Here is a 23,517-nt window from a genome sequence, read left to right as displayed (position 1 = left end):
CTGGAGTATATGGAGTAAGCAGGCGTTAGTCTCATTGACTTCATCAGGATCAAGGTAACATTTTCAAAAGTACTTAAACAACCTGGAAGCCAAAGTCCCACTGACTTTTAATCACACTAATACACACAAGTGCCTGGTACTTTGAAAATGGGATTTAGACCAGTAAAGGATTAAGGTCCATTGTAATTCCTGAGAGTTAGGTGCTTGAGGCCGTGAGCCTACATGACTTAGACGCTTCTGAAAATTTGAAACATTTGCTTGAAAGAATAATAAGACTCTTGTAGGATTCCATATATTAAGTCAGTAGTTACACTCTCACCTGAAATAAAGCATTCTGTTTTGGTACCTCATTTTATGAAGGACACACCAGAAACAGAAAACTCCCAAAGAACGGCCATAAAAAGTGGAAACTGAGGAGGGGAAGGTGAAGTTTTGCATAAGGAGAAAATAAAGAGATGATATAACTGGGTGAGAAGACAAGTAAGTGGAAAGAAAGAGTTGGAAATAGCTTTTAATGCAATAATAAATTAGCCTGTAGAAGTCACTGTTGTCAGATAATGCTAAGGCAAATAGCTTAGCGTATTTTTTTTTAAAAGGACTGGACTATGACTACAATAATATTTGCAATCACTCCAGCTAGGATAAAAGTTAGAAGGGGAATCAAGCGCTTTTCTTTCATGATTGATCACCAACTAGTGTCACGAATAAATTCCCTTCTTTGCTGATGAAAATTTACAATGAAGGGGCTATGAAAAACTTTGATAATAATGGGAACTAGATATCTAAATACTACAGAGGATCTTGGCCAAAGTGAATAAGTTTTTTACCGCTTGAACCTGAATAGTAGGCAGTACCTCTGTAGTGGGATAGGACAGTGGTTTTCAAACTACGGGTGGTAACCCACTACTGGGTTGTGGAATGCCAGGCAGTGGCTTTTATTGCTACAGGAGGATCAGGTGATCAGTGGGGGAGCTAAGGCAGGCTACCTGCATGTCTTGGCACCTCACACTGCACTCTGCCCCAGAAGAGGCTGGCAACCGGCCTGGCTCCTAAGTGGTGGCTGGGGAAGAGTGCACAGGTTTCCATACATTGACCCTACCCTGGGCATTAGCTCCATACTCCCACTGGCTGGGAACCTGCTGCTGGCTCCCTCTGTGGCGCAGCATGGTCTGTGGTGCCAGGAGAGGAAGGAAACCTAACTTATCAGACCCGTACACTGCTGACTGGGAGCCCCTCAAGGTAAGCCCCTCCTGCCAAAGCCCTGACATATGGAAGCCGGAGCTCCTTCCTATGCCCCAAAGCTCTCATCCCCAGTCCTACTGCAGAGCACACATTATAGTCAAATTACATTGGACTGCAGGGATCAATAATTTTCTTCCACTTGGTCATGAGAAAAAAAAGTTTTAAAAACCACTGGGATAAGGGGTGGGAATTAAGCTGTATATTAATATTGCACCAGTTATTAAGCTAGCCTAATATATTGGATAAGTTACTATATCAAACCGAAACAAAAATGAACAGCCCAAATCATAAGTTTAAACTGGAATTTCATCACAGAAAGATCACAGTGGAAAATCTTTTCAGGGGAAGTCAAGTAAAAGTCTTTTTTTGTGAAAAAAAGATTAAATTATAAAAAAATCTGACTTATAATATCTGGGGCTGTAGTTAAAGCCAAACATATGCTAGTGTAAACTGATCTTATATTCTCAGCCTGACCTCTCTCTACTATGCAATCTATGTCACAAAAATACCACACATAATTTATCATAATTTGACAGTCTGCGCTGAAAAGAAGCCACAGGCTGAGTTCAACTAATGATTAAATCCTCATTCTCAATTACAGAGGCTGGCTTAGCAGACATTGATTTAATAGGTCTTTCAAATGTAACTCTCAGTAAAGCTTCTTGTCCCACATATTGCTCATTGTTCAGTACAGCTAGTGCTGCCTCTGTCCAGTACCAAACAAAAGCCAGATTATTGTTTAATAAACTCTAAGGGTGTTAAAAGTCAGTTAAATAAGTAACCATGTAACTACTGAAAAACTCAGCGACTACATCAGGGGTGGGCAAAAGGGCTTTCGCAGGCCGCATCCAGCCCACCAAGCAGGTGGATCTGGCCTGCAGAGGACCTGCTGCTCCTCCACCCCCTCCCCAGCCAATTAGGGCCTGGGGGTGGGGGAGCGCGTGAAGCCTCCTCCTGCCCTGCTAGGAGCATGTGGCACTTTGAAGCGCAGCGCACTGCTCGCAGGGTGGGAAGATGGGGGAGGGATGAGAGTGGAGGAGGTTTTGTGTGCTCCCTTGCCCCCAGGTCAATCAGGGCCTGGGAGCTGTGTGAAGCTTTCTTCACCCGGCCCCAGCCCTGCGAGTAGCCCGAGGCACTTCCAAGTGCCACATGCTTCTCGCAGGGCAGGAGAAGGCTTCCCACGCTCTCCCGCCTCCAGACCCTGATTGGCCTGGGAGTGGGGGAGCATGCCAAGCCTCTTCGAGGGCATGGGTGCCTAGTGGGAAAGGGGAGGGGGCTAAGGGGCTCCCCCACCCCAGTGCAGTCATGGTCTAGGGGTGGTGTGGCCCCACCCCTTCCTGTTTAGGCCCTGCCCTTTCCGGGATGGCCCGGGGCTACTTCAAAAAATTTTGAAATGGTCCCCGGGCAAAAATTATTGCCCACCCCGGACTCCATGGTGATAAGCTGAAGGCTTATATAAGCTTCAAAGCCTCCCCAGGAGCTGGCAGTCCTTGCCCCACCTGGCTCCCAGGGAGGAGGCTTTGCTGCTCTTCTACAGCAAAGCTGCCTCCCCAGAAACCAGCGATTGCAACTGACACCATTAACCAATAAACATCAGTTTCTCAGTTACATTGTGAGTTGGTTACACTCTAACATCGCTAATAAAACTCTGGTTTTATTGAGAGTTCATTCCTAAATAATGCTAGATATGCCTGATCCCAGGGTTACTTTCCTCAGCAGGGCAGCAAGATGGCACTAGAAGCTGAAGCCCACTGTAATAAGGCGGCAGAACACTTAATGTACTTAAATTACCCTGTTAGGAGGTGCTGAAACCTTACACAGAGCTGCAGGTCAATTACTATTAACTCATCCTGGTAGATGTGGCTTATTAGATCCCTACTGCCTATACCCACCACAAAGAGTCAACAGTAATTAATGTGGCACTTCCAGTTCCAGCTAGCAAAGGGGGTGCATTAGAGCAAATACTGCTGCCCCATGACAGTGCACGAGTGCTAACAACCTGGGGCCTCCCGGCCTCAAAAGGTCTTTTGTGTACTTGGGACATGAAAAACATTAATTTAAAGTTGATACAGTAACTGCATCTTTTGGAAGGGACAAACACAGGGCAATTACAAAGAAACTGAGTTTCCCTGAGCCTTCTGAAAATGGGGGGCTGATGTTTCAAGAAGCAGATCAAACAGCTAAGGGTGAAATGCAGACAGCTGGAAGCAAGGTGCCCAATGGTTGAAGTCTACAGGTGGACTGGCTGCTCAAGATGTTCTCCTAGCCATTCATCATTATGGAAAGAGTCTTTGCACTCCAAACAAGCTAGCATAAAGGGTATGGTTACAGGTGGGATGGGGAAGAGATTATTTTTTGGTCATGTATTTTCATGTAGTATCACATGCACAAGTAAAGTGTGGGACACGCTGGTGATGAATGTAGATTACAGGCTACTGAGTAGCTTCTGTGCAGAATCTGTGAGATCTGTTTCTGGGAAGAGGGGAGTTCAGCTTTCTGGCTGTTTGATCCTTGGCCTCTTCTGAGAGCGTCAGCAAAGGCCAAATGTGGCAGCCTACTGATGTTGTTGACTAAGTTGACTGAACCAACCAATTCACTTCATGCACACTCCTCTGTTTCTGTAATATCTTTTAAAGATCATTTCTATATGAACACTGTGACTGATATGTGTCAGAAGTTGGGTAGTATCAACAAAATCCATATAAATTCTTTCATCGCATTTCCCCATACTTTTAATTTTGAAAACATCAACTACACGTCCTTAAAAAAGAAAAGTTAGGCACATGCACAGAGTGTGAAAACTATGCAAGCAATACATTGACAACTTACTGTTTGATGAGAAAATGTCTACATCTGTGTAACATACTTGTGGCTAGTCAGATGTTCGGCAGATATTATGGGTATCTATAGGTAAAAATGTAAAAAATGAATAACATGTGCAACAAATCAATGAAAAGATAGAACATTTAATTAAAAAGAACATAATGGCTCAGAAAAGGGGGGAGCAGCTGTGAGGTGGTGGACTTTATACTATAAGTTAAAGTACGCTAAAGTAGCAACTTAAAACTGAAAAACATTACGGTAAGTACTGTTTGGCCAATGTAAATAAGTATTATTGTTTGTTTAGAAAGTAAGAGATGTTAAAATCTACAAAAGTTCATGCAATGCAGTAATTGAAAGGAGCCCTTTTTGTTGGCCTACACAAAATTCTGTAATTTCACTTAATTATTTGAAAAAATAAATTTTAGTTAAAGTCAGCCAAATTTTCCACCCAGATCATTAACTTTCAGAGTCTCCATTATTGGGTGCCAAAGCTAAAATGCCTTGTACACTGTTTTCACAGTGGGCGAAGACCCACAGCTGAGCTGAGGGTCCTCATCCCCTATAAAAATCTGGTACAAGGTGCCAAAGTGCTCACAATAAAGGAAAGCACCCCAAACCAGTGAATAAGTCTCAAACTCAAAACCAAACTCAAAATACTAGCCTTTGCAAACAGAATGTGTTTGGCTCCTAAGATTTATCAACTCATCTCCATAGTATTTTTTAAAATTAATATCACAAGATAATATTTAGAAGTAGCAAGGAAGCACACAGGACAACCACCTCTCTAGAGCCCAATCCTGCATGCCTGCCAATGGGTGGAACATAGATTGAAGTCAGTGGCAGTGCATGTACACAGGCCTTGCAGAATTTGGCTCTCAATGAGGGAAAACAATATTGTGTTTACAGTGAACTACAAATGTTAAAGGAATTGTACATAATCTTGCATCACAAAACAGGACAGGACATGGAAAGAGGTATTTATGAACAGAAAAACAAGCCCTGAAATATGATGTGATGCTGATTTTTTTCAAGGTTAACAGCTATTTACAGTCATACAAGTTATAGTTTCCATCAGCTAATAATTTTGACATATAAACCCACAAAAGAAAGGGAGGGTGGAAATAATGTTTTGAAATTGAATGGTTTTAGTGTTTGGGATTTTTTTCCACCTCTAATGCCCTCTCTTTACCTGTCATCTTTATACAGTTTTATAGCATTGCCAACTTGCACAGAAATGTGCTTCAAGCATAATGAAGCTTCTCATACCATTTTGTTTACTGCTGCAGGAGAAGATGTTGCACCCAACTGTGTAGAAGCATCAGGGATAGTGCTGTCGAAACATACCAAGGACCTTCAACACCAGTCAATGTAGATGAGGGCCAGATCTTAAGACCTTTCGCATGCATGCGCATTGCACTGCGTGGCATTAAACAATTTCAGCATTGCTTACATACTATATACATATATTAATTATATATGTATATGTTGAGGTTTGGCTGCAATACTTTGCTGAAGTGTGTTATGAGAGTCCAGGGAGAAGATGCATGAAATGGTCAGATTCTACAACAGAAAGTTTCCCTATACTCTCCTTGGGCAAGTGCTTGGCACCTCACATTGAGAGCAATCATATTTTCTGGTTCTCCTTGCTCAAGCAATTCTCAGGGGTATGCAGGCTATACAATCAAAGTGATCTGAATTGTACAGTAAATAACTCATGCTATTAAGATACATCTGACATACAACAGATGTATGTAGCTGATGCTTATTTACAAGAATGATGCTTGAGTATTCCTGGATATTAAATTATTCTTATTCTGGGTTAAATCTATGAGAGACTTAGTTACTCACTGGAAACCAATAATTAAGCCTTTTATTTTCTCTAGCACAAAGAGGTATGTGGTGAAATATTACATTCAGCTTCTTTGAAGACTGACCAGATTATCGTTTGGGCTTTTTATATATCTAATTAATACATCATTATACCATTATGATTTTTAGGCTCGATGGCTGTCCCAATTACTGTATATACAAACAAAGAACTAACAGTTGGCTTAGTAAAAAAAGGTGATGCAAGCAATGATGGACATATTCAAAGTCAAATACTAAGGCTCTGGGTCTGGCCACATAAAAGACTCAGAGCTCTCAACCCTCAGTGAAAATGTACAGAACTCAACACTTTGCTACAGCAACAGGCTATTAACTTCTGGAATTAGTGTCCTACTTTATAAGTGTAGTTGCCTCTGAGTGCAGGCGCATTAGATTTCAGGTACAAGTATAACTGCTCATAGAGCTACCTGATTGGATTTTTAAAAAGTGCTCAGAGTTTAATGGAAGCAGAGTTAGGTCAAAGGTAAGCACTTTTTAAACTCCTGGCCTTAAAGACTATCACAATACCCCTGCAATTAATTGTGAATGCAAAATATCCCCTGCAACATTGGATACTTAGTTAAGGACATTTTTGAAAATCAAATAACCTCCTCTAACCTCTCCCTCTGGATCTCCCAGAGAATTGATAGCGAGCACTACTTGCATCTTAGCAGAGAATTTGGGGCTATGTTTTTAGCACAATGATAATATGCAGGAATTCTAAATTTCTAATATGGGTTTTAAAATTTATTTCTGGGATTTAAATAAAAGAGAAAGGAAATGGTCTTTAGAATGCTTTTATTCTTTTACGTTTAATGTTCAAACTATGGTGTAATATAAAATGACTGAATTTTAAACAATCTCTTGAGTTAAAACACTGGACCAAATTTCATCCTCATTTGTGTAAGTGCAGTTTCCATTGGAATAAATTGGAGATACACCCATGAAAACGTGGCTCCCAACATTTATCTTAACGGCACTGTTTGTTTGTGGCAGTGGAAGGAGAAGTTTAATTTATGGCTTAGCTGGTTAAGCATTTGTATTTTATACTCAGATGCAACAACATTCATGGCTGTAGTTTAGAAAGTTTAATCAGGTTTTTAATGGACATTCAATTAGTTAAAGTGTGTCCATTATAAAATTAATAAAGCCTCTTCTAACTAATACACAAGTTGAGACAACAATTTACAAGTATGCCCTGGGTGGCCTAAACACAAATGCTTTTGTTTTGCTTTGGAAGAGGTTCAGAACATATCAGACTCTTAAATTCCTTATCCTATTATCTCTCCACACACAGCTCCCACTGGCTTTGACCAGAGATTTGAATACAAAAGAACTATAGGTTTTATGTGCACAGAAAAATTGGATTCTGTGTCTGGTTCCTCTCTTTTTAGATCTATGAAAAGAAAAATAAGCAGCAAGGCCTAGGAAAAGTAAGCCTCATGTAAAATATTTTTAGCATCAGAAACAGAGCTGTTGCACCTTTCAAGCATGGACTAAGCTATGCTGCAAGCTCTTAGAGAGAATGTGTAGGCCAACAAGAAGTAAAATCAAAACCCCCATGCTCATTAAAAGCACCAATTTCAAGTTGTTTTTAAGGAACAAAGCTGTAAATTAGCAAACCTGGTTGGCTGTGGCTGTTGCAGCGAAGGGGACACTTGTGGCAGATGTTGTTGCCGCAGACACAGTGGCTGGCGTAGCACCGTGCACCATGGGAACTTTCGGAAGGAAAATCATATAAGCCAACATACAGAAGAGTGTAGCAGTATGGGAACCATGGCAACATGTGATAGAATAATTGAGCATGGTATTTATCATAGCAATAAGCCATGTGACGAGACATCATTGCCAGCGAGTGACATGCAATCACAGTGCAAAGCAGGACAACATTCCAGGGAGAAGGGGAGAAAAGGAAATGAAAGAGGGGAAAAAAGGGAAAAATGCTTGTTAACATCAAATCAAGAAAATGAACACAAACAAGTTCAATTGCTTCAATACTAAATCAACAAAAGGATTTTTAAAAGGCCCTATGTTTACATTTTTATGTCTAAGCAAAAATACAAACAAAAAATCCAACCCAAGTATCTATCACACAATAAATTAATTAGTTTTAATGAAAGAATATTTATATATAACTATAGTAAGATACAGTATGTTACTTAATACAACACAGTGTCTAAACACAAACTCATAGTCCAATCAAAATCCACCAAGGAAAAAATGTGCAATTCAGAACACTACTATCCAACTTCTAGGTGTCTATGTCAATTAAATAAAATAACTGCATTTAATTGACAGTTGTTAGTGTAGAGGGTGTGGGGAGGGGGAGGTGAACTGGCACCAGAGCTGCAAGTTAAAACCTAACAGTGGATTTTGAGGGTCTGTGAGATGCACCACAGGTTTAAGATAATCAAGAAACAAAGCTGGCACCTACCAACACTTGTAGCGGGTGTCATGCACAATATTGAGCCTGCCCATCATGCATTGCAACAGGAAGGTGGATTTGAAAAGGGAAAAGAATTAAAACAACCCATCACACGTGTAATTAGAAAAATTTCATTTGAACAAAGAAGAAAAATTGTTATTATGGGAACAGTGGCATGTAACTGTCAGCACAATCAAATCACACAATAGCATAGTGATCAATTAGAACTAGTCTTAAGTGAAGAAAAAGCTGAACTGTGTGCTGGTACATTTTGTTTGCCTTTATTTCTGTATAGTTTCAGTTGTCTTTAAAACTTACTAGAAAAAGTCTCAAGGCTTATTTCAAAATTCAGTTTTTATCAGATTCATTTTTTATCTTTATGACAATCGGTTAGCATAAAAATAAACATGTATTTCTTTTTTAACTGCATTTTATTATGATTAAAGGAAAAGATCAAACATGTTGTTTATCTTTAACACCCTTAGGGGGAGCCAACACCCAAAATTATGTTAATCCTAACACTGAGATTATATGGAGATATGTACAATAATAAAGAATGAATGAGTGGGATTGTTTTACACATTCTTCAACCTATATGCGCAAGGGACCCTCCACACTGAGTTCTCCCTGCCTAAGCTCCTCAATTTCTGATGCTGCTGAGGACGGAAGTGGCGTGTGCAGGTTGAGAATTGGAGCAGCCTAAGGGACATGTTGTCCCCTTCTTCGTTCAGCAATAAAAACAATACAACCTAGGGCTGTGCTCTTTTATCTGCAGTGGTCCCAGGAGGGACTCCAAGAAGATCTCACCAAAATGAGTGATTGGACAACAAAATGGCAAATGAAATTTAATGTGGATAAGTGTAAAGTAATGCACATCGGGAAAAATAACCCCAACTATACGTACAGTATGATGGGGGCTAATTTGGCTACGACAAATCAGGAAAGAGATCTTGGAGTTATCGTGGACAGTTCTCTGAGAACTTCCACACAGTGTGCAGTGGCGGTCAAAAAGGCAAATAGGATGCTAGGAATTATTAAGAAAGGGATAGAAAATAAGACCCAGAATATCGTACTGCCCCTTTATAAAACTATGGTATGCCCACATCTTGAATACTGTGTACAGATGTGGTCTCCTCACCTCAAAAAAAGATATTTTGGCCTTGGAAAGGGTTCAGAAAAGGGCAACTAAAATGATTAAGGGTTTGGAACGGGTCCCATATGAGGAGAGGTTAAAGCGACTGGGACTTTTCAGTTTAGAAAAGAGGAGACTGAGGGGGGATATGATAGAGGTATATAAAATCATGAGTGGTGTGGAGAGGGCCGATAAAGAAAAGTTATTTATTAGTTCCCTAAATAGAAGAACTAGAGGACACCAGATGAAATTAATGGGTAGCAGGTTTAAAACTAATAAAAGAAAGTTCTTCACACAGCGTGTAGTCAACCTGTGGAACTCCTTGCCAGAGGAGGCTGTGAAGGCTAGGACTATAATACAGTTTAAAGAGAAGCTAGATAATTTCATGGAGGTTAGGTCCATAAAAGGCTATTAGCTAGGGGATAAAATGGTGTCCTTAGCCTCTGTTTGTCAGAGGCTGGAGAGGGATGGCAGGAGACAAATTGCTTGATCATTATCTTCGGTCCACCCTCTCTGGGGCACCTGGTGCTGGCCACTGTCGGTAGATAGGATACTGGGCTAGATGGACCTTTGGTCTGACCCAGTACGGCCGTTCTTATGTTCTTATGTAAGGAATGGTTTGAATAAAGTCCTGTGTGTTTTAATTGTCCAACCCCACTAAATGAATCTCATGGGTCTTGGTAATATATAGTTGTTAGGGCTAAGGTTGTGAGACAAAATAATTTCTCAGTTCACTGGCTGCTCCAAAAAATAATTTAAAACATTTTTATTTTTGGTCCAATAAAATGTTTTGTTTGAACTGAAGCATTTTGTTTTGATTTTGAGCTTTAAAACAAACATTTTGATTTTTTTTAAACAACTGAAACAATTTGGCAAATCAACCCAAATTCACAAAATTATTTGGTCAGCCTGAATCTGCAATTTTTGCTAATTTTTTGGCCAGCTGTAGTAAGTGTAGTGATGATTTTGCACACAATATTATTGAAAATATGTAGACATTGTGGGATAAACTGAAGATGAAATGTCAACTTTTACTTTCATTTTCCTCCCAAAATAACTATTTTGTATTTTAAATGCAAGATAAAGTGCAGGCCTCCCACACAGTCCTAGGCACACTTGGCTGGAATTGTTTCTAGACTGCAGGACATACTTTAATTGGTCATATGTTGTTGGGTCTGTGGGCCTTTCCAAAACATCAACAATACTTAGATAACTGTTCAGTTGAGAGAGATAATCTTGTAGCCTGCCACTCACTTTGTGTTAATCAATAATCAATTAATTCTCCAAAGAGACATCAATGTCAATATAAGTACTGCATTTTTAGGCATGCCCAACTGCCAATTTTCAAATTCCACTACTTTGGCAATCTCATTTATTTGCTAAATGCCTTGCTCTATATTGAGAACTCAGGATTTGCATTATTTTTGTTTCTTATCCAAAACTTAAAAATGAACCATTATAAACAAAGGGCCCAATTCTTCATGTTCCAACATACTGAATGTTTTTTGAAAAATATTTGCTTCCCTATTTAACCATATTGTTAGATAAATTTACTCTGATATTAAAATAATGAAATCCTGAAAATGGGGATCATATGAAAACAGAAACAGACTATGAATAAAACTGTCTGTCTGTGGTAGCTACTGCTATATGTTTGCCTTAGTGAGACAAGGTGGGTAAAGTAATATCTTTTTATTGGACCAAATACTGTGAGTGAAAGAGAGGCTTTCGAGCCTCTATGAGACAGACCTCTTCTTCAGTTCTATGTACGCTCAAAAACTTCTCTCTCTCACCAGCAGAAGTTGGTTCAATAAAGTATATTACCTCACCCAATTTGTGTGTCTCATATCCTGGGACCAACATGGCTACAATACCTCAGTATACTATTGTCTTGACACAATATGGCAACAACAAAAATAAATTACTGTGCTTGGATGGTGATACATGTTATCCTCTTAGCTTGTGGTAGGTGGTATATAAATTTATAAGACATCTAGCTTTGCCCAAGCCCAAAGCCATTACCTTGTGGAGAAAAAAAAATCCCAGTAATGAATATAATTAATGTTGGGGATATCATGGATGTTAATGCCTGTTATTATTAGAAGATATATTTAAGGCTATTGGGGAAAACTGCATCATTAATCTTTCTGATTACTTTACTGTATTACACAAAAAACAATGTATATATTCATGAAATATGTTTTAAAGGAGGGTATTTAAAGGAAAAGGCCTTATCATGCTTGTTTTACTCACATGTCATTTGTTACTGAAGTCAATGAGACTTCTTGTGTGAGAGAGTATGTGGCCCAAGATTTGGCCCTGAACTACAAACTGTGCACCAAAAACTTTGCTCTCAATTATACCCATACATACTCCATGATGTCAATCAGGTTGCATGAGTATAACTGAGAGCTATGACACCCTATGTTATTCAACACATACAAATGCCCTATTTATCATGTTTTACATATTTTATTACACCTAGCAAATTATGTCATTCCATGCATAATTAAATCTACATGCTGAAAATAAGAGTTAGCTTTCTGTAACGATTCCCTGAAAAATAACCGTAAAGCTTTCAGCTTAAATTTTAGTTTGAGTTATCATCATCATCAATGTTATAACCAGTACACACAGTTTTGAGAGGGATTTGCAGCAAATGAACATAAGCCAGCAATGAAAATACTAGCTAGGGTGCAATAACTTGCAAATATGAAGACATAATGCAGTAGGACCCACTTGCCAATAATAAAAATCACTGTTACTATTATCTTAATATTTATCTTGACTTCAAAAGCTTTGATTTACTAATACGAATGTATGAACACTGTATTTGCTAGTTCAAATGTTCCCTGACTTTTCAGCACCAGACATCATTTGATTTCTAGCATGTGCTAATTTAACTGATTATAATTTTTCAGATACATTGTTTCCAGACTGAATATAGTAATTCATGAATACTCTGTTTTCACTGGGATTTTAAGCAGTTCCTTTTCTATTTCCTACTCCTGATTTCCTATTTTACTCAGTTTTTTATTCAATTAAATCTCGAAAGCACCATACAGATCAGATTATCAGTACAGAACACAAATGCTTCAATCTTCATGAAGAATCAGTGTTATGAAGCCTGATCCTACTCCCATTAACTTTTCAAAGGGAGCAAAAATTACTCCCCAGAGCCAGAGGTCCCAATTAAGGAAAATGCTAAATAATGTGTCTGAATCCATCTCTAGTTAGGAAAGCACTTAGGGCTGGATGCTGCTTTCACTGAAGTCAGAGGCAAAACTCCCATTGTTCAGAGTGGGTTTAAAGGATCAGCCTTTTAAACACATACTTTTTAATGGTGTTTATTTATCTAATTCAGCTAGGCACCTAGTGGCATTTTCCACACACACTTTGGCATCTAATTGCCATTCATTTCAAGGAGACTAACACAGCTAGGAGCTTTTGAATACCTGACAGGGTGTCTCACTTAGCTTCAAGTCCCTACATTATTTTCTGGCCCTTTATGTTTTCCTAATTGGGAGCCTAGTTTGAAACTTTATACACTGATCTAATGTCATGTCTAAGATGCAGTAATCCAAATTGAGCTGGTTAAATGTTACCAATGTAAGTACCAGTGGTGCAGTGCACCCACAGTGGATGTAGCAGACTCATGATCTGACTTGCTAAAGTTTTGTCCCACATCTATACTAGAGCTGTTTCAGATGAAATGCCCTCTGAGTACTTATCCCACAGCTCCTGAGGAAGCTTCTGAAAGCAGTGGATACTGGAAGACTACAAAGGGCCAGAGGTGCACAGCAGAACAATCTAAACCATTTCAATGTGAAGTATTTTAAGTCCAGATCCTCAGAGATTTCCGTGTCTAACTCATTGAAATCAGACACCTGTGCCAGTTAGGAGTTGTGTCTTAGTTGTGGTATTTTCATTTTTCTACTTTTTCTGACATGTCACCACACCCTGTAATTATGGAAAGGCTCCCTCCCTGCCAACACTTCACCTGCACTGACATTATGACAGATGAAGTCTGGCCTATTGCACTTTAGAAGAAATAGCTACAGATTAAGGACTAGACTGTGAGTTGCTTTGTGCCTAAGTGAGAGAGAGAGAGAGAGAGAGAGAGCATCCGGAGCATTCACCTCCTTGTTCTTTTAATGGGGAGCATTACCACTGCTCCTCATTAATATTACTGCTGGCTACTCCTGAGAAAAGCCAGGAGAGCAATGAAACATGTTCCCATCCTTCACACTGGCTGGGCCTGAAGGAAAGCATGCATTGCACCTGTTTAAAGGGTGGCAGAGCTGCCACTTTGATGGGCACTTTTCAAAGCCCATGAAGGTAGGGATAGTCATCGGTGTGAGACACAAGGTAGTATGCTAAAATGCACTGATAAAAACCCCAAAAGACTTGGTCACACTGGGGTCTGAGTGCAGCTGTAGCCATGGATGACAAGGTTCAGAGGCACCGGGACATTTACCTACTACATGTCCCCTTTTATTCCTCCGTGAGCCATTTCATGCAAGGTAGTCAGAATCTGAGCTCTAGAATGAGGAGGTATGTTTGAAACACAAACCCAACATCATTGCCAAACATGAAATTCAGCCCAAATCAGAGGATCCATGTAAGGTCCTGCAGACTACATACATCCTTGAGGCACAAGTCCCGTGGAAAGTGTTGTCCTCTGGTGAATTTCATCAAGAAAAGTCAGTTATTACTCTTTGGGGGCCTAATCCTGAATGGGGCTGAGCTCCCTTGGCTCCCATTAAAGGGTTTAATCATGAAACGTGGCATGTACCTGTTGGGAGTTGCCAGACACCCTGAGCTCCATGTAAAGTCAAGACGACAGAACTGAGGACACCCAATCTCTCTCAGGACTGGGACTGCTGTGTGAGCCTCCTAAAAATATAGTGTAGGTTCCATTCCTGGCGCCATTGGAAATCAATTGAAAAAATACTACTTCCACAGCTGTGCTGACCTCACTAATGATAATGATGCACAAGCAAGAATTAAACTAATTTTAGGGGCCACAAAGAGAAGTGAAAAGTGTTATTTTAGTTGAAAGTAATGTTGTTTTAAAGTTTCTGTGACAGCATTAGAGCAATGGCAAACTAGTCTGCCCCTTAACAGTGATTTTTAATAAAGAAATGAAAAACAGAATTGGTTCAATGGTCTGTATTGGCTAAATCCTGAAACCGCTAGCCTGTTCCCTCTGAATTCAGCCTCCAGAATCCCAGTGGCATTTCAGTAAGTCCTGAAGTTCTTCTTTATGCCAAATGCCCACTGACTTCAGTATGAAGTTGCCTGAGTAAGGACCAAGAAAGGCCCACAGAATTATTGATTATTCCCTGTCAGTTATGTGATGCAAATGCAGTTCTATTTATACAAATAGTATAAATGATCTTCACAGTAATGGGCCTGATTCTAAGGGGCCTGAAATGTACCAAACCCCTACTGATTTTAAGGGATGCTGAGGTGCTCCTTAACAGAGATGCATAGCACCAACCAAGATTTAGGGAATTTCTAAAATATGTGAAGCCTGCAGGATGGACTGTGATTGTCTACTATGTAAATACATGTAAATACATGCTAAGAGACATTTATGTCCCTTAAATATGTGTATGAGAGGCCTGATCCAAAGACCACTGGAATCAATGAGTGTCTTTCTATTTACTTCAATGGGCTTTCAATCAGACCCTAGTTGCCCAATGAGCTTCAGTGGGTCCAGAGAAGACACACCTCATGTCCAGCAACTGTTCTAAATGTGTAGATTACATGTATACTTTGTTGACTGAATGAGAGACCACACCACCAAAAGCAGAAGTGAATCATGTTTATGTGGCAGAAACATGTCAAAAATGGTTAGAAAATATTTTTTCCATTTCTGATTGCCAGTGGTCTCATTTCTAAAAAAAGGTCCACTCTTTAGAGTTAAAAGTTGCCTTTCCCACTTTCACTAAAACCACGTATAACAGAGTTTTAAATAAACTGAAAATATGGATTTTATGAAGCAAGTAGTGACACAAACTTTTTATAGACCCAATCCTGCAACAAAAAAAATGACTTCAGCAAGATTTTTTTAGAAGTAACAAGTACAGATTTGGGTTCTGCAACAATCATATTAAATTGTTAAGGATCATTGCATTATTCTTGATGAAAAACAACTGGGGGGAGGTCTATCATGCTCACGTTAAAATTAATAGAAAAATTTTGGTGACTGATCCCGATTTTTTTTTTTTTTACAAGTGCACTCTCAAAGTGCTTCCATATTTGCCTTACGCTGGGAATGAGGGACAAGGGATGGATCACTTGACAATTACTGGTGTTCATTTCTTCTGGGGCACCTGGTATTGGTTATGGTCAGAAGACAGAATACTGGACTAGTAGATGGAGCTTTCTTTTGACCTAGAAGGTCTATTCTTATGTTCTTATATTAGCTAAGCTATAATGCTATCTAATTATTCATTTCATGATTACTAAGTAAAATTCAAAACCTCACCCTTCATAAAAATGATATGTTTCACAAGTTAAGGCAAAGAGGGTCTTACCGCAAAAAGGAGTAATACAAAACAGCTCAAAAGATGTATAATAAAGTATTAATTAGGAAAAAAGAGAAAGAAGAGAACAGATTTCAGAGTCTGTTTTGAAATGACAGAATATGTTCTTCCAAAACATTGATTTTCATTAGAGTGAAGAACATCTACCCAGCTTCCAAGACAAGCATACATAGAAACAGCATTCGACAGGATCCCTACCTGATCATGAATATCTTAATTCCTAGACTTCCTATCCTCAGTCTATTCTAACAGCATCCTACTGTAACTGAGCTTATATCAATGACTATCAATACAGATTTATTCTAAACGTTGGACACTAATTTCGTGGCATACTTTGCTCTACAAAAACTAAAGAGATACTTACCTGGTGGAAGGAAGGCTGTATGCTGTTGTAACTGCATGTTGGCAAGAGCTTGTTGGTACTGGAAAATACCAGTATTAAAGACTGCGGTGGCACCATTGGTTTTTTCAAGCGCAGGCCTCTTTGGTAATGGGGGAAGTACAGCTTGAGGAATTCCCTGAACAGTGAATGAGTATAAAAAAATAAAGTCCAGTCCAAAAGAAAAAAAGAAAGAAAAAAGAAAAAGAAAAATCAGTAGAAGGCAAAAAAGCATCAGGCAGCACCATGTTTATCCATGAGCAAGCAAGCACCAGAGCAGACTTAACTACCAAGTAAAAAGGCAAGGTGACAGCTTTAAAAGGAAGCATTACTTTAGTGTGACAATAAAGTAATATAAGTAAATATGTTGGAGCTCAAAGTTATGATAAGGTGCTAAAATATTATATAAAGCTTTGGGTTTTCAGTAAGAAGCAACAATATTGGAGGAGGGGGGGAAAGCTGCACTGCTAGCTCCATGAGGATTGACAAATAAAAGCAATGTTAATAGTAATCTTACAGAGTGAATGAAACAGATAGGATAATATTAAAAAATATACCCACAGTTCCCAAAGTCTAACTAGACATGCAAAAATGTACCAAAGCATGCTGGTACTTGAACATTGCATTACAAATGTTAAATCTACATAAGAATATCACTAAGCCATGCCAAGCAAACAGATACACAAATACATAGTAATAAATACAATTTTAATGTCCTCAAAGTACTTCATTTACAACATTCTAAAAGGTGGTTAAAACTGAATGTGGGCTGCTGCACTTTAGGAACATTTGTTTGGCATATACATTTATGTATATATTGCATTCTTTCCCACTAATCGGAACAGGAAACCACACTCAGTTTTCCATTGTATTTCAATACTTTACAAATTAATAAAAAAAACTTGTATCTACAATAAAGCTACATGCCAAGCTAAAAGGTGAAAGGTCATAGTACCAGGTCAAAGGTTGCCTCGAGGGGTCGCTTCAGTGATTTGACAGCCGACTGAGTCTTAATTAGCAGGCAGCGAGCACATGATGGCAATGGGCCAGTGGGGTTCAAGCGCATTAACATAAACAGCAAGCAGAGGTGCATCATGGGGGCAGCAGTGCATTTTTGGGTAGGTGAGAAAAAACAAATAAAAAACAAATCATCGGAATGCCATATACAACAAATAACAAGACTAAGCATGCACAATAAAGGCACTACTGAGTTGTTATTGTGAGGATTCAACCTCTATGTAGTTAATTACAAACAAGATAATCTAACAGAAAAGAGTGAAAGAAGGAGAGAGAAAGAGAATCTGCCTTCTGTATTTTTGCTCAAGTATCCATAAACAAACAGAAAAAAGGCCTCTCTCATGTTTATTGTACTATGCTAGGGACATCAAACCATGATGTAGTATTTTAATGGTCAAATCATGTAGTTATATAAAAATATAGGACAACATTAACAGCTAAGCAAAGAACAAAAACTGGATCCATTTAAATAAGTTTTAGATCACATTAAAATTTAGCATAAGCAAATAGCCTGTTTGTACTAATTTATATCATCTTCAAATGTACTGTAGTTTTCCTACTTCCTTTAACTGCAATATTCAAGCATCGCTAGCTGTGCAATTATTCATCATACTGTAATATTTAAGATGAACAAACCAATTAAATTTCCCTCAAATAATGTTACAGTCTATTTGCTTGAAAACCTACTTTTAAGTAGTTTCAGATCATGTTTTTTAAATTAAATAATTTTTAAGCATTTGCTGTTGGTACAAAAAAAACCCCACACATAGATTAAAGAAGAGGAAAATGAAGTTTAGTGTAGAAACAGGAATACCAGTAATGGTAATTTAGATGGATATACTTAAAGACAGAAATAATGATACCTGCAAATACAGATTTATAGCAACACATACACACACTATCTATATATAGATAGATACATATATTAGGTCTACATATAAGTAGACACATGTATGTGTACTCACACACTCACACACATCCTTGTATATGCCAGCTCCCAAAAATTAGTGACATATTTTAAGTCTGAAACTATTTAAGAGTAGATATGGCATCACATGCTGTGAAAGTTTATTACACTGTGTAGTGACTGGGATACCTGAACAAACATATCTTCAGCAAGAATAGTTAATGAATTAATCCTTTTCTAGCATCAAAATTATATTTGGAAATTGATTTGGAACTCACCATGGCAGCTGCAGTAGCTGCTGCTTGGGCAGCTGCAGCTTGGTTAACCTGGTACTGGGCAGCCTTGATCTTGGCTTGCAGATGTGCAGGAGGGTGAAAATATTTGCACTTTTCCCGTGAGCACCTTCCTTTGATGTAATCCATGCAGACAGTCACCGTGTTGTCATTGGTATCAATCATTGCACTGTCAGCAGGATGAGCAAACCGGCAATCATTTTCTCCTCTGTTACAATTGCCACGCTGGTACTCTCGACATACCTGCATCATCATCAAATGAAAATTAGTGAATGTGCCTGGATATCACATGACACTGCTGATTTGAGAAAAGTGATCACAGAAAAGGTGTAAAAATAGTCAGCATTTTTAGGGAACTCTTTCAAAAACAAATTAAAATCTTAGTAGTGCAAAGGGGCCTGTAAGTTTGGCATCTTGAATTCATGTTAGAGGTTCCTTACACTGCTTCTGGGGTAAAAAAGAACTCAAGTAAAGGTGAATCAGCCCCAGAGAACCCAAATCAACTGATTTCTACTACTGGTTACATTTGGTCCAGTTATGAAGGTGCACTGATTTTGAAAAAAATGTGTTTGCAATGTTCATGTTGAATGATAATTGCAACAATAAGCCAAGGTCAAAGCTAACAGTGTAACATACATTTCTAAAGTACATTGCTAAGAATTGTTTTATTAAAATAAGTATGTACAATTATTGTCAAAATAAACTTCCTAATCCTTTGAGATCAATTCCATAAGCTACCTATTTGACTTCAGTGCATTGTATAGTATTACTTTATGATTCTCCTGTATTTATATTGAGGTATGTCAGCAACAGGATCAATAGAAATACAGCACTCAGATATATTCCATCCTTTTACCACAAGAGGGCAACTCAAAACACACAATGACCTATAGTTCGTTTTTTCTGAACCTTCCTCATAACAGGTCTAACTAACCAACCAGCTAACCAACTCTCGTTTTTTTAATCCCAGGTAGGATTAAGAGGCAGTAGGTAAAAAAAAAAACAACAACACAGGTGCAGTGACTGTGTTTATATTGCACATTGAAAACAAAAGCTTATAGAAACACAAATCCAGATATTTCTTTTGATTCAGGAGAAACACCACCCTAACTACTTGTTCCAATTACAAAAACTTTCACTGGATGCTAGAGACTGCAAAAATCCATCACTGGTTTTACAACCATCCCCCACTAATAGAGCAGTAACTTCTCTAAGTGGTAACTTCCTCTTATTTATTACATCAAGATGTTGGGCTTATTTCTCCTGAGCTTTGCAAATCCTAAATTTAAAGGAACTAGATTCAAATTTCAATTTTATTCTTAGTTCTTTACAAATCATGACCCATAACAATCACAGTAATGAGTTTTACATACCAACTTCCAAAAGATAATTTAGATAATGCAAAAGTTCATACCCAGGTAAACTTGCACAATGAGCCAAACTAATGTAACAGACAAAATTTTCTTTTAAAGGTAAGTTCTGCATTTTTAGCATTTTCTCAAGAAGCTTGGCTCTGATTACTACAACAACTCAAATAGCTCTTCAGTTTTCATCCACACTGGCTCTCCAGCTACACTTTAACACTCTGTACTCCTTAAAAACTCAATCAAATGATACTAAAGCCATTTTTACACTATGCGAAAGGTAGATGTTGCCGCAATTAATCCCCCAGGGTTCAATTTAGAGGATCGAGTGAAGACCTACTAATTTGATCTGAGACAGCACCCCTGTCGGTACTGGTACTCCTGCTCCTCACAGGAAGTAAGGGAAGCCAATGGGAGCATTTGCTACTGTCAACCTCCCACTCTGTGGATGGTGATTTAAGATACATCGACTCCAGATATGTAATTAACATAGCTGGAATTGTGTATCTTAAGTCGATCTTTTAGTATAGACGTGCCTTAAGACTCTTACCTACAGCTCCATTTGGTAGCAGACTTGCCACCTCCCCAGTCTAGACCACACATACGACTCTATTTTTAGGTTCATGTTTAGGCAGTTATTCTACCAAAGTAATGCTATCAGGCCATATCTAATAGTTTCCCTTAGTTTGCTTCTTTATACTGAGTAGCAACTTTTCCAACCTACAACACATTTTACATGTAAAATAAAAAATATGTATCTTTTGTACTCTGACAGCTATGTTAGATCTCCTATGACCTTGAAATATAAAAGTACTGTATCATGAGAAAATTCTCTCTCTCTCCCTCTCTCTCTGCTCAGAAAAGAGGCGGCAGCTCAAGAGTCCAATGCATGAATTCAGCCATATCTGCAGTGTTTGGATAAAATTTAAAATTATTCACATTCAAACAAAACTGAAACTTTTTTGAAATTCCGATAACGTCAGTCAACTCGTTCCTTTACATTCCCCTTTTCTATTTCATGTTATTTTCTACTGTCAGATTTCTGCCAAGGCCAGAAGCAGGAATACAGAGAAGAGCAGACTTCTACTCAAAGTATTTTTAGTTAAATTTATGATATATTGGAACTCTCCTAGGGAAGTTTAATCTCATGAAATCTCCATCTTGATTTCCAGATTGGCTGGCATGGTTAAATCTAGCTAAACATCCAAACTTCTCTACCTGAACTAAACACAATCTCCAAAACATTTGAAGTTGATCCTTTTACTAGTAACTTGGGATGTCAATGTGTAGTCAACTACATGATTATCCGATAAATCTGATCTTATCGGTTAATCTTGTCGACTACACATTCCCTCCTCCCCCCCCCCCCCAGTGCCTCTGATACAGAGGCAGCAAGGAAGGTGGGAGCAGAAGCCCATGAGAAGCTGGCTTTAAGCAGGTTCCCCATGAGCACTGGGTCAACCTGCCTTCCCCCACCCCCAGGCTGCTACTTCTGATAGAGAGGCAGCAATGCAGAGGGTGAGGGGGGAGCAGGCTGGAGCCAATATGCACAGGGATCTGGTTTTCAGGCAGGCTCTTGGCGTGTGCCAGCTCCGCGGACCCTACAGAGACAGTGAGAGGGGCAGGCAGCTTAAATGCTGGTTACCCCCAGCACCAGCTCCATGGTGCTGCCTGCACCTTTGCGCTGCTACCTTTATCTCAGAGGCAGTAGCATGTGGGAGGGGAGGCTACCACGAAGCAGCCTCTGTTTGTGGCAGGCCCAAGCTCCCCATGGAAAGAGACTGCTCCGTATCCCACGGCTGCCCTGCAGCAGCAGCCCCTGCAGACAGAGGCTAGTCTAGCATCCCATGGTGCAGGCTCTGTCCAGTGAGCCTGGGCCCATTGCAAACAGAGGCTGGTTGATGGCAGCAGCTTCTGTCCATGGGGAGCTCGAACTCCCACGAACAGGGTCTGATGCCACCCTGCGCTGCTGCCTCTGTATGAAAGGCAGCAGTGTGAGGTGACAGAGGGTTCCCTGGGAGTGGGGCCAGGAGCGCACTGGCTGCTGGCCCGGCCCTTGGCGGCTACAGAATAGTCGTGTAACCGCTAAGATTTCATGTGGTTACATGACTATTCTATTACACAATATTTAACATTGTTATTAGTAACTATCAACAACTTTATTGCAGGGATATTCTCACTGATTCTAGGGCCCCTATGGCTTGCATAGAATAAGTTGTGGTCTGTATCTGTCTTAAAAATAAATGATTTTAATTTCCTTTTATGAATGTTGAAAAGAATAAAAGCCTGTAGTTGTAGAACATTCATAGTTTAAGCTTCCAAGAGCATGTGTGTTACCTTAATGAACAAAGCAGTACATCATTTTTGAAAATATAGTTTTAAAACTGAGAACAGAATTAATAATTTGTAAGTTTTGACTAAAATCCCATCTGCTTTATTAAACTGGACAATGCTAAAGGCAGGGAGCTAAACTGTGAATCACTCAATAATCATATAATTTCAAATTATATTAATTATAGAAAAAAATCAGGTGCATGCTGTAGAAATAAAGCACATTTATTCACTGAGTAGGATTAAAGATCTGTAAATATTTAGAAGCCAGAAGAGCATTTTTATAGTCAATAAAATGCTAAATAGGAACTCTCTCTCCAAATACAAAATCTAGATATTCTAGAAGGCAGACCAAAATAAGTTAATGTCCTTACATTCTACAAGTAGAATAAATCAGATTCCAGAAGAATAGTTGCTGTTTTTGTGAAGAGGAGAGAAGCGAGGGTGAGAGTATAATTGTAGAGGAGGAACCACTAAGTGAACTCCAATATAGTCTGAATCACAGTCAAAACAAAACAAAACAAAAATATCCAAAGATGGGAAGCACCTGGATAAAAAAAGAACACTGTCCTAAAATGGCTCAACAAATCCACTGGAAGGACAGAAAATTGGCTTAACTAGTAGACTGTTTGCTTTCAGGAGCAGTGAAAATAGCAGAGGTAACAGACCTCCTATTTCCTATCTAACACAAAATTTCCGTTGTACAGATGGCTGCTTGAATCCAACAGAACAAACTGTCTAATCAATCTGGGAAGGCAGGGACAACTCCAGGCATCTCTCCATTCAGATCAATGCAACAGTAGCTGCATTGCCAGACAGCATAAAGTTCCTAACACTAAGGCCATGTTTACACTAGGAAATTATTTTGAAATTACTAAATTTGACAACCAGCATGATCTACTACACGGAATCACTGAAATTAGTTAAAGACAGGCTCTGTTAATGTAGACACGCTACCTTGGACTTAGAGCCACAGGAAGCACTGGGAAGTAATTAGTTCAAATTAGTGGCACCAGAGTATCCACACTACCGTTATTCTGAAATAAGTATTTCAGAATTAGCGTTACTCCTGATGAAAAGCAGGAGTATAGAATTCGAATTCTGTGGCCTGTTATTTCGAAATAATGGGCTTGGTAGTGAGGATGTTCTGCTTATAAATTCGATGGGGGGTGGGGTGGGGCGGG

General features: G+C 39.1%; 1 protein-coding gene across 18 annotated transcripts in view; it reads right to left on the bottom strand.

The window, feature by feature from the left end:
* The window catches only part of MBNL1 (muscleblind like splicing regulator 1), a 205,126-nt gene that overhangs the window by 4,734 nt on the left and 176,875 nt on the right, over positions 1-23,517 (bottom strand). For 10 of the 18 annotated variants that reach the window (XM_014569966.3, XM_014569964.3, XM_006115963.4 and 7 more), the window contains 6 exons: positions 18,624-18,881; positions 17,377-17,430; positions 16,407-16,560; positions 8,366-8,401; positions 7,555-7,649; positions 4,072-4,146 (listed from right to left, as the gene is read on the bottom strand). In XM_014569966.3, the coding sequence (XP_014425452.1) occupies positions 4,090-4,146; positions 7,555-7,649; positions 8,366-8,401; positions 16,407-16,560; positions 17,377-17,430; positions 18,624-18,881 (654 nt within the window). In that variant the 3' untranslated portion in view covers positions 4,072-4,089. The remainder of the gene's footprint in view (positions 1-4,071; positions 4,147-7,554; positions 7,650-8,365; positions 8,402-16,406; positions 16,561-17,376; positions 17,431-18,623; positions 18,882-23,517) is intronic. The other 8 variants (XM_006115959.4, XM_075937737.1, XM_006115960.4 and 5 more) reach the window with 5 other exon arrangements.

The sequence above is a fragment of the Pelodiscus sinensis genome, chromosome 10 (genome assembly GCF_049634645.1).
Source record: "Pelodiscus sinensis isolate JC-2024 chromosome 10, ASM4963464v1, whole genome shotgun sequence".
Lineage (NCBI taxonomy): Eukaryota > Metazoa > Chordata > Testudines > Trionychidae > Pelodiscus > Pelodiscus sinensis.
The sequence above is the reverse complement of the archived record's forward strand: the minus strand, read 5'-3'. Positions and strand labels throughout refer to the sequence as shown.